Source organism: Tyto alba, unplaced genomic scaffold, assembly GCF_018691265.1.
Source record: "Tyto alba isolate M040663 unplaced genomic scaffold, T.alba_DEE_v4.0 Super-Scaffold_14, whole genome shotgun sequence".
In the NCBI taxonomy this organism is placed as follows: domain Eukaryota; kingdom Metazoa; phylum Chordata; class Aves; order Strigiformes; family Tytonidae; genus Tyto; species Tyto alba.
The window spans coordinates 57,433,885-57,450,825 of record NW_024881276.1 but is presented as its reverse complement, the minus strand read 5'-3'; the positions used below and the strand labels follow the sequence as shown (position 1 = coordinate 57,450,825).

The window sequence follows — 16,941 nt, the reverse complement described above, 5'->3', positions numbered from 1 at the left end:
GGGAGTGTGGCACACAATTCCTGTTAAAGACCCAGAAGATACCAAACTGTAACTGAAACAAGAAAAGACAGCACAGAAAGATGGTTCATACAGAGCACAATGCCACTGCTCGCAGGTAGTAAGAACCTTAGATCTGTGGGGAGCGCTGCTTCACTTGTCTATCCTCATGCAAATTAATTCTGACATGAGCTCACTCATGCTTGCTATCATGCCAAATTTTAATCTGCTTTTGATGTGTTATCACACATAGAAACATTTCGCATGGTTACAGTCTCTAACGGTGTCTGAGCAGGAGCTGGTAACTAGCAGCTGAAAATTGTACCAAGCTGCTTGTTAAACTGCCTCTCAGCTACTAGTTGCCACCTGCCAGCATAAACCTCCTGCTGAGTGGAGATGAGGCAGAATGCTCCTGTCACCGACAGCTGGCATAGCAGCAACTCGAACTCACCTGTTAGACTTTGCCCTGAAATGGGCAAGAAATACCTAGAATCACTTTTGGAGGTCTCATCTGGGAGTCATGACTAATACTGAAAGGCGGTACTGAACAAGTCCTGAATTCTCTCTGATAGAGTGTGTCTAGCATTCCGATCCACTTCTTTAGAATCCACACAAAAAAAGGAGCAGTTATTTGCTTAGAACAGGAGTTCATCATGGTGGGTGACTCATGTGAATGTTCACACAGTGTATGCACATAAAGCATATCACTCCAGATTGGGTATGTTTCTCCTTCTGCAGTACCCACAGAGGTCACATACATATTCCAACTTCTCTCATACTCAGCATGTACTAAAATTATGCATGCTCAACACCACTTCAGTTCCTTCCCAAGCACAAGCCTCCTCCTCTGAGAAGAACTCATGGGGACTCTATGGCCATGTTTAACAATATTTTGAACAAGCACCATACTCATGTCATCTTATTGCTTGAATCTTAAGAATTCTTTGTGTTAGTAGTACTGCAGGACCATTTCAGCAAGGGCCACATCTGATCAAGTGCTTCCATAATGGCATAGTGCTTGATAAAGGTAGGGAGATGTCATTTGGCAAATGTTTCTGTGAATTCTGAAGCTTCATTTTGGAGTTGTGTTCTAATGACAGGCGTTGACTGCTTCAGGAAGCTCTGAATGTGCATTGACATGTCAAAATTTAAACAGTCTGTATTCAAAGATAGCTGTTTTTTGGGGTCTGCCAACTATCAGTAATAACTTGAGAATCCTTTGAAGGACCTGTCTTGTTTATGTGCTCTTTTTATACCAGTTGATGGAAATAAACTTTTGAAGGAATTTATAAAAGGGCTTGCAAGGAAAGGCTTTTATAGAGGGAGCACTGATTATATAGGAGCATTGATTTAGAAGTGCCTGAATATCCATTACATATTGCCACTGAGAAGATGACAGTCATCATCACACAAAGAAACAAATTTGCAGCAGACATCTTGAAGAGCAGACACAAGATTCTTTAGCAGCAGGTTCAAGCTCCACCCTGGGACCAAGTGTTTCACAAGCAAGAAACATTTTGGTCTCTTGAGACTCTCTGACACAGTAGAGAAGAAAACATAGAGATTCCTTGTAGGCAGCCTCTAACTGGTCATCAGTAGGGCAAAGAGAGCTAGGACTACTTTTAGCTCTAGGGAATAAACTGTAACTATCAGGGAGAAGCTTCAAAGGGAAGATACAGGCTTATAAGAATACCAGTAAGACAAGCTTCAGATAATGTAAACTGTTCAGCTTTGGTATCCTTGCAACTTGTATCCTTGGTGAGAAGCTCTCTTATTTGAAATAAACAGGCATGTTTTATGAAAGGAACCTATGAAAGGTTCCTAGCCTTCAAGACATGAAGTATATCATGACAAAGATGGAGTAAGGAATGCAGCTGTAAATGCTGCAATTGCAGGTCTGTGAACAGCGGGCAAAGTCTTTCAGCTCCACCACTTATGAACTATTGGGTTGTCTAAGATAGCTGTTTATTCCAGGGGCACTGTGTCCATGACATTAATCTGCACAGCAAGGAAAATTAAAGGGCATACTTGTGCAAGTATTGGATGGATCCTGCTAATATTGTAGGAAACAACTCACCTCCTTGTCATAAGATTACCCATTTTCTGAGGAGATATCTGCAGCATATATCTCACATCCATGTCTGCAAGTCTCATATTACGTGAAGCATCACACAGGTATGACAGTGCCATGCAGCCTAGACAGGATAGGCAAGATTTTACAGTGGTGATGTCCTACTGGACTGATAACTGTTATCTCTTGATGATCCTTTTGTTAGCCAACTGTTCAAGTGTGCAAATAAGGAGGACCTATTCTGTCTGAGCTGAGTGTTCACTACTTCTGAGACCTCAGTTAAAAAAACAGCACTCACATAGTGAACCAAATACATAGTGAAAAATTTGAATGAAAGAGACCTTCTAATAATGGTTCTCACTGACAATGAAATTAAAGCATTTATTGTGAATGTATGAAAAGAAGTATCTTTAAATTCATGAGACACGAAACTATTCCTCTCTATAACAATTGAATGCCAGCAGATATAGTCTCCATCTTGAACTTAAAAAGGAAGAATATTTAGATTTGTAGATAAACAATCAGTTATCAGCCTCCTTTCCCCTTCTGTATCAAAAAATACTTGCTGTTAACTTCTCACTCCCGTGCTGCACAGTGACAGGTTCTACAGATCTGAGTAACAACACAGAGCCTCCTTCTCAACAGCTGGCCCAAGGAGACTGAAATCCAATGCTGTCAAGTGTAACACAGGAGAAATCCAGTCGAGGCTTGATCCTGTGAAAGGATGAGCATTTGGATAGAGTCTTGAGGGTGTTGACATTTATTTTGAGTGACGTTACCAAGCTGGACAGCTATCTGAAGATTACAGAGAAGAAAGAACTTGTCTCGGTGATGAACACTTACAGTCCATCAAACACAAGAAAAGCTGTTTCTCACAATGCACACCAAGTGCTAATGGAGAAGCCTAGTGCCAGGGGAATTTTTGATATTAAATGGAAGTATCTGCTTCACCAATAAGCCAAAAAAAGATCGTGCCATCCAATAATCCTTGAAGATGCCAGAAGAGGAAGTGGTAAATTAGATGAGATTTTCAGTTCTTTCACCATCAAATAAGCGACTACCTTAATTTCAAAACTGCTGCCAACGAAAGCATAATGATAGTAAGAAAAATGAGGCTGGATTAACTTCACTTAGACTACATTCAAAGAGGCACTTCAGTATTCAGTGAAGATACAGAACTTTTACAGTAATTTATGTGAGACCTCACAGGTACCATGCAATTGCAACTGGCTGGCTCAGTGTCAGAGCAGAGATACTGAAAGACTGTTCAGATGTCATGGGGCACAGAGGCTTTGCAGCAGTCCAGGTAGAAGGATGAAGAGGAGCAGGAATAATGTTTTCTGGACTGTGATTTTAGGTGATCAATCTGTAAGAAAGGACTTAGGTTTGAAAATCTGGGTTCATGCTTAAATACCAAGGGGTACATGCCAAACTAATAATTTGTGACTCACAAAAGCTATGTAACCCAGGATTTAAAAAGGAACCCTTTTTAGGAGCTCCCTAGGGGTATCCTAGCAGAGCTGGACCACTATCAATCTGAAGTCTGAAAGTCTGGAATAAAGTAAAATGACTTGTCACACAACCCTTTTAAAGACAAAATAAGAATCCTGCAACTATTTCAGTAGACTATAGCAAGCCATCACAACTTGCAGAAAGTAATGGCACAGCAAGTAACCACTGAGAAGGAAAGCCCATGACTAATAAAAAGGCCAGAAACAGTTCCTGAGGACAGTACTGAAGAATGTGGAGCAACTAAATTGTATGAGAAATAGTCAACATCCAACCACTCTCTCAACAAAAAAAAAAAAATAAGGAAACAGTATTATAGTATTATTAGTATTATGAAGATCCTGTTTTATGTAGTCTCATTCTGAGCACAAGAGAGAACAGGGATTGAACAGATTCCCCCCCCCGGGAGACCTGTAAAAGGAAAAAGTTGTCCAGCCTTAAATAACAGAACAGGTGCAATTTTACAAATGTATGCACAGGCGGACTGCCACTTAGAAACGATTTAGTGGGCATTTCTTGAGGCTTAAGTGCTGGCCTGTTTAAACTCTGAATTATCCTGTCCTTTAGAACATTTGCTACGTGGGTGCCCAGAATCTTAACCTTGAATCTCAGTGCAGTGTTAATGTGTCTCTGAAAACAGGCCTGAAAGAGTGGAGGATTCAGATATGTTCAGATTACTTTTTAGAGTGAAAATAAATGTGTATACTCCTTAAATGTAACAAGGTGGCAAGATGAAGAAGGAAATAGAACTACAGGAAACCGGTTACTGCCTGGATCACTTTAAAGAAAATGCCTTTTTCTAGTAGTATTCACATTCATCCACTTTCCAGAAGGGCTGGAAGGACAAAGGATGTTTTTTCCTAGGGCTAATACTAAAATCACAATAACTAGGAATATATCTATTTTTTAAGCAGCCTGTTTATTGATACAATAACTATGTCTGTATTTGATGCAATCTGCTTACAAATGGCAAGAGACAATTGTCTGGTGAAACTATGAGAATACATTTTTGAAATCCTTTTAATCAGATCTTGAGTACTAGGTAATATCAATAGCCCTACAAAATAATTTGTCATTCATTCTAATTAATGTCCTAGTAATACTCAGTAAGGATAATTATATAATTCCTAATGTAGCCATATGTCAGGTTAGCTCCTCACTACACTGTTCGGCTGAGGATCCCCACACAGAAGCTGATGAACTTGTCAGAATCAAGGGGAAGGGGCTCCGTGTCGCAGTGCACTCACAAGAGCCTAGTGCATTGGAACTACAGATTTTAGGTTTTGATTTCTATTGTCAGAAACGTGTTCAAAAGCACAGCACAAACAGTATTTCCAGAACAAGCAATGCCTTAAGATAAATATCCATCTGCTTGATAAGATATACGACAAACTGCTGAATACAGTTTTTCTGAATTAATGGAAACTGCTTACCTCATCATAATAAGCTCTCAGATCAGCTCTTTTAGATCGTAAGTCCCAGAGTACTACAGTCCCATTTTCATAACCTATCAATAGCTGGAGGAGGGAAACAAACACAATTATACTTTCAGATTCAAAGGTATATACAAATATTGAAGAACTTCATGGTTTTAAGCAACTATAAAAAGAAAAGTCAAACTGATGTGCAAGATTGTAGTTTGTACTACATGTAATACCTAACTTTCAAATTATCTTTCAGTAGAAATTAATTCTCATTACCAACAACCTAAGTTTTAATATGGAAGAAAAAAAGTGCTTTATACTTCTTTTTTTTTTTTTAATATGCATTTTTTCTTCAAGATTATGTGCCTAGACAGTCTTCACAATTGTGTATCTGCTGAGAAAATAAGACCATCGCACATTCCTCTCAGCTCCTACCTTCCTTGTTCTTGGTTGGAGGCAAAACTGTGGGACACCTAAGAGATCACTTAAATAAATTAACTGGTATGACAATTTTTACTTCTTCTAGAACTAGCATGTCATATCATCATACATACATGACAAATACCAGCATAAAAGATTTGCCAAAAGATGAATGAAGAAAAACGATGCTCAGGAGAAAAATAAGAATGAACACATCCTTTCTCCTTGTCTCTGTTGAAAAGAACTGAATTATTGATCTGGCACTGTAGTGAGTACTCCTCATCTGAACACAATTAATTTCAGATCTTATGGAAGATGTGAAGTCTGGCCTACTTAGGTGTCCTGGAAATTGCTTCCCCTAGAGCCCATCTTCCTAAGAATCTGTCCTGGTCATGAAGACTGGGAATGACCAAACTGACAGATTCACACATTTCTGCGATGGAATATTTTATACAACCGGCAGTGATAACTGCAGTTGTTCTTTGTCTATAAACACATGGATCACAGAACGCAGGCAAGGATTTACAGTTTTTATATTAGGAATGTGAAGAGAAGAATGATGAGACCTTACCAGCATCTTTGCCATCATTCATTTCAGCTTGCATAAGTCATAAAAATTAAACCTGGCAGGACTGCTAAACAAAATATCACTTTATTTCCAAGTTATATAAAATTGATACATCGGGAATACTCTCAGTCTTACTAGATATGATTCTTTATATTTCCAAGAGAATATTCATTATGTGGAGATGTATTACCTAATCTAGGAATGATTTATAGTTAGTATATTTAATACCTGAATGTGAACAATAACTAATTACTTAAGAATTCTGCTCCTGAAAAAAATTCAAACTGTCCTAAAGAAATTCCAGAATATTTATCATTTTTTGCTCTGGAGAGGTCCATATGGGATTCTGTGGTAGAGTAAATGTGAAGAGACATCCTGCTCAGAAAGCATGCAGCTAACTGGATAGCACTTGTGTCAGGATGCCATTCTGGGATAATGGACTGCCATTGAGAGAGTGAGCAAAGAAGTTTCTTGCTCTGACTGCTTCCACTGGTAGTGTAGTGATCCTAAATGAATGACAATTGTTTATTCAGGAGTTAGTGATCCACATATCAGTTAACCTGAGTAGGTGCAGGCCTGTGCTGTGCTATGTTGTGCTGCACACAGCACTTGGCTTTCAGGCCTGTGTCGTGCTACACATGTTCCTTTTGAGATCTCTAAAGACCAAAATGCTGGCAAATCTCTTCACAGAGGGGACCAGCACGGTATACTGTGCCTTTACTGGATGTCTATCCAATGCAGGACAACTTGGGTTCCCATCATCTGAAAGAATGTAAGATTATCTTATTTTTTCTTTTTGTATTAACTCCAATAATTGGTATTTTCATCAATACGTTATGGAGTCTGAGTCCCTTCCTTACTGTTACCATAACAAGCACTTGCTCCAGTGCATTATGGCTGGGTACCGAACCAGTTGAGTTCAGTGTGTATCTACCAGTGTTCTTCCAACCTCAGCTTTTGTACAAATATTTTCAGGAAACTGAAGGAATAGAAAAGCATTTAGTATGTGACCCTGTTTCATAAGCCTTTCTCCCTGGTGAAGCAAGCTTGTCTTCTGATTTTTATCACTCTTTTGCAAAGATATCATGCTCCAGGTAATTACTAAAAGGTTAAATGCCTCCTATCAGTGACAGCATTTCACCTGATTTATTGCTGAAATGCTTAATGCACAACAGCACTACAGAACTGCAAGATACAAAGTGCTGTGATGTCAGGGAAGAAGTTGAAAGACAAACAGATTTGCTTCATAGCCGGGAATCTGTCTCTGCTCAGGTGGCAGCCATGCTGCTAAACTACTAGTGCTGTGGCATGACACTGGGTGAATGTGATTAGTCTCACTGACAGCATAATTGTGTTGCTCTGAACTCTGACCTGTCTGAACCAAAGGAAACTCAAATATTCACACTCCTGTTGGCCATGGTAAACCAAAAGAGAACTATAGGACAAACTCTATGTCTGTAATATTCAGCGAGATAAAAAGGAAAAGACCCATAAATGCAGTTGAAGGATAAAACAGACAAAGAAGAAAAATATGTGTAAAACTGTCTTGGAAGTAAAAACCCAAAGATTTCTCTTCAACTTTTGCTTCCTGGCACCTTATTTAATTACTCGTGCTTAATTAGGTTAAGAATCATGCAGGAGGCTGGACAGAATTTGAAGTGGGGAGGCCTAGCAAGATCTTCCTTGTCTTGTAGAGCTGCTCCACATTTTGACTTAACAAATCCTTCTTCGTTAAATGCTTTTGATGATGGTGTTTTAGGGAGATCTCTCCTTTACAATTAATTAATTGCACCCTGGTACATGTCAGCCAGCTTCTTACTTGTCCTGGTAGAAAAAACAGCTGGGAGAAAAAAAAAAAAAAAAAGCCTGCCAAATGCACGCTGTATTTAGGTCTTATTAGATCTCAGAACACAGACTCAGAGATAGGAATTTTAGTCCACCAGCTAATAGCATTAAACCTTTTCCTATTAAGCTTTCTCTAGTTGCTGGGAAACTGCAGATCACTGCAGTTAATGTCTTCTCCTGTGTCAGCAAGGAAAATCATGTTTCCTACAGATCTGCCACTTATGAATGTCTGTGCACTTCAGCCTGCTCCTAATGTACATTTATTCATTGATTTGGCAGACGCAGTTATATTTCATGGACATAATCGCTAGGTACCCAAATTGTTCTTAAGTGACACATTAAATGCCCAAATTCTCTTTGTCGTCTGTCTTCCAGCCACAGATTGCTAGATTCGTAAAAGAGACTGTCTCCAAAGTCTGCCTTGATAGTTTGCCTGGAGGGCACTCTGGAAAAATTTTGAATGGCCGAAGTCTTCTGGAATTACATGCACTCTTTTGGCACAGAAAAACTGGTCAGTCACTGATAAAAACTGCAAGTTTTAGGAATTTAAAGGACTTTTAAAAGATGAATATACAGTCAGCACACAAATTTCCCTGGCTTTCAGAAAGAGATCTTATGATTGTCCTAGATTTGGGAAGATTTAGATATATCTGTGTTTGAGGACCCTCAACCACTCAGTGCCCACAGAAGAATGCTACTTATTTACTTCAATGAAACATTCCCAGATCTGTAAAAAATGTTGTGCTAACCCAGAGAAAGATATACCACTGAACCCTTGCAGAGTACAATACTCTTGATAGAGTACAAGAATATCTGCATTTTGAGCAATGATTATGACTGATTTGTACCCACTATTTAATTCCTGAGGCATAGGTAAAGAACACTTTCACCTGCCCCCCATGGAGTGATGTAAGGGGTCTGATTTCTCCCACCAACACTTCTTGGTGGTTTTTGGTTAACTTGAAGCTGAGGAGCTAAGCAGAGTACGTAGAACTATCTGAAAACAGCTCTATTACCTAAGAACAACTCTGCTAAATTAAACAAAAGGTCTACGTATCACAATATCTTGTATTTAAATGGCCAAGAGCAAATACCAGAGAACAATATGTGAGGAGGGCAAGTACTCTCACATATTCTCTCAGCCTAAGTAATTTTTTTCATTCAAAGAGACAACTCCTCAACTAGACATGACTCCATCTAACCTCACCTTTAATAACCTTTTAGGAAAATTCAGCAAACCTCTTCAGTAACCCTCAAATTGATTTCTCTTTTCTTAAATTTTCTAGTCTCCCTTGTGACCAATATACATTTTCAGCTCCCAAAGCACCATTTGGAAAGAGTTTTATAAATTCTACCCATTGCACCTTTGAAGAAGAACTTAATTGGCTTGTTTGGAATATGACTTTTGTCAGCTTCATTTGATATCATTTTAGTTTTCATATTGAAAGAGACTATGAACCATTTCTACCATCTTCATAACAATTATGATTTTCAAACTCGGAATCACAATCATCTCTCTTCCACAATGAAATATCCTGTCTCACTTAGTTGTGTCTCATATAGAAAACCTTGCTCATTCTCTGAATTTCTTTTAGCACAATTATGTTCATTTTGAGATAGAAGGACAAATATTACACTCGGTATTCGGCAGACAAGTCAACCATGCATTTATGCAATAGCCCTGTTTTGTTCTCTATTCTCCTCCAGACACTGCCTAGTTTTTATCTTCTTTATTGGTCACTACTGAGCACTGAGCTGACATTTTCACTGAACAATCATCACTCAAAGGTCTTGATACCAAACAGTAATGATCAGATCAGACCCATTGTTTTGTATGTAAAGTCAGAAATATTTTACTCCACACATATCACTTCCCATCATTTACACTGAATACTTACAAAAGATGGTATTTAACCTGTTATCTTACTGCTGAGTAAGTCCAGCAAACCTTATCACATCACTGCTTACTCTCTTTTCTAGGTTGTTTATAACTATGTTAAACAGCAAAAGCCCCAGAAGTTGTGGGTTTGGTTTCTTTTTGTTTTGTTTTTTTGTTTGTTTGTTTGTTTGTTAGTTTCTGTTTTTAATTTTTCCTATTCTGAAGAGAGATTGTTTTATCCTTCATTCTTTCAACCAAAGCTTAATGAGACTTAGTTGAAAAATTTAGTTTAATTTTTTTCTCTACTGTTGGGTTTTTTTAATCTAGAACTGTATCTTTTGATTTAGTGCTTGGATCTTCTCTTACATCTGTGTGCACCTTTTACTGATACCTTCCTGTAAACATCAAACACTACCAATTCCACATTCTGCAAACATGCAAGTATTTTGTTAGCACCAATTTGTTCTTTACACCACTCTCAATCTACCAATGATATCAACAGCTGCACTGGGATGGTTTCAGTATGCCTTACATTTTCTACTCTTTCTCCCCATAAGTTTCCAATGTTTGTTTTTCACAGGGATTCATCCGAGTTTGCTGTTGTTGTCATTATGCTAGTACTTCATCAGTGCCCAGACGTCTCCAATGTGTTCTCTGAACAACAAGCAATTGTATTTACAAGCAAGTTCTCCTCTAACTACCTTTCCTGTGACCTTTTAATCTTCTCTCTTTCTACTGAAGTCAAAATATTTCAGGTTTCTGTTTGGACATGGTGCATCACATTCCTGTAAGAGATGTTCACTGACAAGACCATATTTTCTTTTAATATCATATCCTTTTTCCCTACACAGTGTGCTTTAGGTAGGTCATCATCAGCTTCTGTTGTGGCCAGCCAACAATATACCTCATCAATAAACCTTTATTTTCATTGGGTATTTTGCCATAGATAGTTAAATAGCATTTCTTGATGGCTTCTGGTTTGATGCTAAACCACTAAGCTTCATAGCATTTAATTATTTGCTGTATTCTAAATTGCTTGAGCTATTGTGATTCTTCCAAAAAGGTTTAGAGATACAATCTAACTGGTTGGAGAGCTAGCTGGCAAGAGCGTCATCACATAGTTCACTTTGCAATATCGGTAAGTCCAAGGACGGATAACATAAATGAAATTTGGATGTAGTCATCAGAGTTTTTCTAGGTTCCCATATTGATTTCAGCATAATGTCCCCTATATCAGTATCAGAAATTCAAACTGCTGTTAGTTTCCAATAACCATCAACTGTTATCTGAGGCACACCATCAAACAGATACAACATTTGTAAAATGCAGTCCTTTATAAATGCGCACTAAAATGAAATTGGCAAAAGTGATCAAAAATGATGAGATAGTTACATGTCCCTTCCACACAGGCAAAGTGCTCAAAAATTCAGTATCAACACATAAATAAAAAAGCTCTAATAAAACTGATATTCTGGCAACCAAATTTCATTTTGGAAAAGCTACCATGCAAATAAAGCCAACTCCAATTTTGCCTCCTGATAGTATTAATCACGACCCTAATGCTCTGACTGTATGTTTTGCTTCTACTTGTTGACAGTTCTTTGCTATTTTCAACTCTGTTTACAAGCAGCAGCCAGTTCCAAATGTGGGTTATCATTATTCTTGTATAGGACTTATTATCTTATGAAAACTTACTATAATGCCTTCCTAATAGCATGTTTTTACAAGTACTGAAGTCATGATACAGATATTAGTCAATTCTTATTTAAGCAAAGTCAAGTTTATTTAATCAGGAACAATTTTGATTGACTATGGGTTTCATACTACAGTATGATGTCTGTATCACAGATTTTTACTCATTAAAATTGTACAAAGAGAATTTATTTTCTTAAAAACTGTAAAATAGTAAAAGTGAACTTGAAAATATAGAAGGAAAGCAGATGATAAAATTAGTGAGTAAGGAAAAAGAAAAAGCCATCAAGACTAATAAAGTCTATGAAATGTTGCAGTGTTTTATACCATTAGTTGTACTCACTTTTCCTTCATCTCTTGGGCTGTCACTTAAATGTACAACTGGCCCAGGGTGAGTCTTTGTGGATCTGCAAGACAAAGAAACAATTCAAATCTGTGAATATTTTTTGTATGAAGAGCTAGATGCTTACCATAATTTCTATGTGTGTTAATGTGTACCTCTGTGGTTTAAAAGTAATTCTAAAAATTCCAACAGGGGAAGAAAACTACCTGAAAGTTATCCATATCTTTTCATGTTCTCCTCTATTTCCTTTCTGCCATTATAGGCAAAGATCCTCCTTTGTTGAAGAATCCTTTCTTCTATTTTTTAAATAATACTCAACATTTAATAAAATATTCCTTCTATTACAGTATTTTTTCCCCCTCTCATTTCTAAGTTATTTTGACTTTCCTATTCTCCACCCCCTCTATTTCTGCCCTCCCTCCTCACTCGCTTGCTTTCAAGGTTCATCTGCCAAGGATTTGCAAAGTCTTTACTGGATTAATTTCAAATACTGATAACAAGACTCACCAAATTCCATTCTCATTAATGACAGGACTTCAGTAATCTCACCTACACGGCTCTGTCAGGTAGCTTCTTAGCATTACTGCAGTGAGGTTTCACAAATGAAGCATCATGCCTTTGTCTATTCTGTAAAGCTTTATGACATCTTCAGACCAGCTAAAACAGTTACACCCACAATGCATGTTCAGCGAGACTCCTCAGTCATAAAACCCATCCTATGAGGCTTTGTAAGGGATTACTTATTGTTCTGGCTGTCCCCTCTTTTTTTGTAACATGTACCAACAACATAGCATACAACTTAGTACAGGGACTGTTTTTTAAGTCATTGATGCCCAGCACCTGACAGCAAATGCAAATCATAGGAAACTGAATGGACAGATGAAGATTTTTCTACTGTCATCTTTTCTGACCAGACCTTTAGGCCCTGGAAGACATACAGAGCAAGAAGACAAACACCCATCTACAAAACTTCAGGCTATTTGCATGCCTGGGCAGAACAAGACCTTTCTTCCATCGAGGTTCCGGGGTCAGAGCACATGTCCCTTTGGAGTACAGCTTAGGATCCAGAATTGCGTTGCTGGCTTTGGTTCACCAAAGGTCACCAGGAAAAAAATATGACAAAGATTGGCAGGGCCCATAAAGATAAGAATTTATCTGGAATCCATACCTAAAACTACATAGGCTCCAAGTTTTAAAACATTCTGCAAGATAATCAAAGAAACAAACCAAAACAAGTTTCTCCACCCAAACTGCTTGAAGGATTTTCCTAAATTAACAGTGTTTCTCTTTCTTTGGCTTAAATACTGCACTATAGCAAAACTGGCCTCTGTTCTACCAGGTCAGACTTCAAAACAAGATTGACAGTGATATGCAAAAATTACCAGGCAACTCAAACATTAAAATACTGTGGAGTAATCCATATCGTCTTAGACTCCTCCTTCCCAAAACAGTATGCTCCAACACTCCAACACATGAAAGCATGCACACTTTCCTCTGGCCTCTATTTTTTGACTGTAGAATGTTTTAAATATTTCAGCTCTTTGGTCAAGCACCCATGCTTGGCCAAAGCAGAGTGGCAAAGATCTTGTCTGATATTTATCTCTGAGCTAAAGACAATGAAAAATTATTGAAGAGATCCTTAGATGTTCCAAACTAAGTGTATTCCGGGCCAAAGAGATAGAAAACTTCAAGTCACCTAAAGGCCAGACAACCTTCCAGACTATACCCCAAGCTTTCACATGTATTTTAACATTACCACTAGCTGCATACACAAAACTAGTGGCAATGTGGCAAGCCCCTTCCTTGGTGAACCTTCTCCATGAGATGATCCCATGCCACCATCTTCAGCTTTAGCAGATCATGTTTCCACAGATACCTAACGCATGTTACTTTTCTATATGAGGTTTCAGTGAGCAAGAGCTCTCCAAGAGCGTTTTACAACATATCCCAGCACAGAAGTGAGATCAGCAGGAAAGCAGGGGACAGCCAATTTATACAGAATATTCTATACAGTCTGTCTTTAATGGTGCCAGCAGCAAGTAGCTATCTGGCTTGAGACATGGCACACAACAATTTTTTGCAGAGATGCAGTTAGCAGGAGATCTGGCTCTCATTCCTATCCAAGCCAACTCCCCAGAGGGGACCCTTCTGGATGAGCTTCTGTTTCTGAGTAACCTGTACTGGCATTAAAAAAAATCATTTTCACAACACCAGACCTTGGAGCAGGCAGGGTAGGTAGGCAGTGATGGGGAACTGAGGGGTGAGATGAGGATATTTGCAAGCAGTGCTCAGACCCACACCTGTCTTGTACATCTGTCCTCAGGGAGTGAATATGACATCTCAGGACATCCTAGGCTGCTTTGAACTTTGTTTCTGACATAGATTCACCTATCTGAACTGGTCAGAGTATATTGACGGAAAGAACTAGGTCTTACTGGGATACATGCTGCCTACGCTGTTACAGGCAAAGGAGAAAGGATAAGAGGAAAAACCATGACTAGAAGAGGCAGCATAAGAAATTTTACGTTTTAGCCAGATAAGAACCACTGACAGATGACAGAAGAGGGAGCAGAGCCAAGCAAACATCAGGCATGACTAACCTGGCAACAGACAAAATGGTGGAAGTAGCACATGCAGGCTGACAAAACATACTGGTTTGGGCAATTATCCTGGTCTATTGAACCAATCAGTATGCAGGCTGGGTCTTTTGGCCATACCAGTATTAGTAATTGACCAGGAATATTGGAAAAATTGGGGAAAGTGGAGGGAGAAAGGGAAAGAGCATACTGTCTTTCTGAGCTAAAATTTTATCCCATCTAGGCTGCTCTTTGTACCTACCAGTTTTAAAAGAACAATTTAAATAAATCTGTGCAACCACTGTCTTCTTTTTAAGATACGTATGTCATTGTTTACCAAAGAATGTATCTTTTTGTCTTTGGGTAGAAGCAAACACGTGAGCTGTCGTCATTCTACATTACATCTAACTTTAGGCTAATTATACTTTAATTGACACACAAACTAGTTGTTGTTCTTCTGTAAATGATACAAAACTGGTTTTTACTACCAGTCTTATTTTCATCTTATATTCTTGTAGGGGCATAACCTCAGATTTCCATGCTAAGATCTCAGCTAAAAGGGGTAACCTTCACTAATACAATACATTTTCCTATATCTTGCATTTCTCTCTTGAATCTTTTCTAAATGGTAGTTGGAGGATCCTGGGATTTATTAAACAGTAATAAAATTTATTTTTGCCTTTCAGGATACTAGATAATTTTTGTTTCTTTTTGGAGTATTATCTTTTTATTACTAGGTTACTAGCTGTTTCTTTAGTTTTGTTGACTAAGAGCTCCATATATATTATCAGCAAAGTTGATACCAAACACAGTCTGTGAACTAAATGGATGAGATTTTATTTTGCTCATTCTCTTTCCTCTATATTTGATATAAGTATTCTCTTAATATTTATATTGTCTTACTCCTCAGTATTTTAATAGTTTAGTTATTTTGTATTATAACTGTCTTGTTCTGGCTTCTTCCATTTTCTTCCCATTTTATTATTTCAGTCTGTCACTCTATCGAAAGATGCAATGAGCAAAAAATTTTTTTGCTTTCACATATACACCACCAGTCTTTGGCTCTCTTTTTGCTAGCTCCTTTATGTCAGATACTGGACGTAGGTGTCAAGGTCTTGGCAGTGGGGGGTTGCAAGGGGGGTCTCTGTGAGATGAGGTCAGGGCTGCCCCGTTCTGGACATTGCTGGCTCCAATGGACCCACCACAGGACACATCTGAGCCCTGTAGCCAAGATGCTGGTGCCTCAGAGAAAACTAATTCAAGAAAGGACAAAAACCATTGCAAAGGCAGTCAGGAAAAAAGTGAGAAACAGTCCTGTGAGCACCAAGGTCAATGAAGGAGGAGGGAAGGAGGCGCTCCAAGCGCTGGAGCAGAGATTCCCCTGATATCTGTGGAGAGGACCACACCAGAGCAGGTATTTCCCCTGCAGCCCATGGAAGACCCCATGCTGCAGTAGGTGGGTATTTCCTGAAGGAACTGCAGCATGTGGAGAGCCCACACTCTATCAGGTTTATCCTGAAGGACTGAAGCCTGTGGAGGGACCCATGCTGGAGCATGGGAAAAGTGTGAGGAGGAAGGAGCAGCAGAGCAGAGCTGTAACGGACCAACCAGAAGTCCCATTCCCCATCCCTCTGCACTGCTCAGGGCGGAGGAGAGGAAGCAGGTAGAGTTGGGAATGAAAGAGTGAAGTTGAGCCTAGGAAAAACAGGGGTTGGGAGGAAGAGATTTTAGTTTTCATCTTTGCTTCTCACCATTCTACTCTATTTTAACTGGCAATAAATTAAATTAATTTTATCCACGTCAGGTCTGTTTTGCCCATTGACAATAACTGGTAAGTGATCTCCCTGTCTTTATCTTGACCCATGAACTTTTCTTTTGCTGTCCTGTTGAGGAGAAGGAGTGAGAGAGCAGGTGGGTGGGGGTCTCACAACCAGCCAGGGCCCACCCACCACAAATACCTTGATCGCTGAACAGCTGCCAGCTTTGATTATACACACGTAAGAGGAAACAGAGAGTCTATTAAGTTTGGCAGTCATAACACCAACTCTGTCATGAAATGAGAAAGGATCTTTTTCAAATAGTTGTATATCCTAAAACTCATTTCAGGTGTGTCATCACAGATAAGATCACACACAATTTCTGGGTGATGACAACAGATGTTCCTGAAGCTTTTTGGAATTGTAGAGCCTCCCTGGCAGTCCTCCTGCACTGCCTTTCCAGGGCTCCAAGAAACATTGATTTTTTATACAAATCAAGTAAAGTATTTGCATCAAAACTGATTCTTCTTTGGACTGAACAACAAGGAATATTCACAAGGTGCAGCACAAAGCTTTTGGCTTGGCTGGGTTTGGAATGGGACATGCTGAGTCCCATCTTAGAGGAGATATTTGGGGTAGGATATACTGATACTAAAATAGCACCAGTTCAGATGGAGCAGGGAAGAAAACTGCACTGAAAGGGTTGTAATTTTCTCCATTCTACACGTTCTTTCACTTTTTGCTCTGAATCTGCCCTGTGGCTGGATACAATAAATCTCTGGCAATATATCTTGCTTGCTTCTCCTGAAGTGATGTTATCTCTTTCCTAGTGCAGGACTGTGGCTAGGAAACCAAAGCTC

General features: G+C 38.9%; 1 protein-coding gene across 5 annotated transcripts in view; it reads right to left on the bottom strand.

Moving 5' to 3' along the window:
• Positions 1-16,941, bottom strand: part of STXBP5L (syntaxin binding protein 5L) — a 205,905-nt gene that overhangs the window by 83,650 nt on the left and 105,314 nt on the right. For all 5 annotated transcript variants that reach the window (XM_032997513.2, XM_032997514.2, XM_032997515.2 and 2 more), the window contains exons 6-7: positions 11,749-11,812; positions 5,011-5,094 (exon numbers count right to left, since the gene is read on the bottom strand). In XM_032997513.2, coding sequence (XP_032853404.1) covers positions 5,011-5,094; positions 11,749-11,812 — 148 coding nt within the window. The remainder of the gene's footprint in view (positions 1-5,010; positions 5,095-11,748; positions 11,813-16,941) is intronic.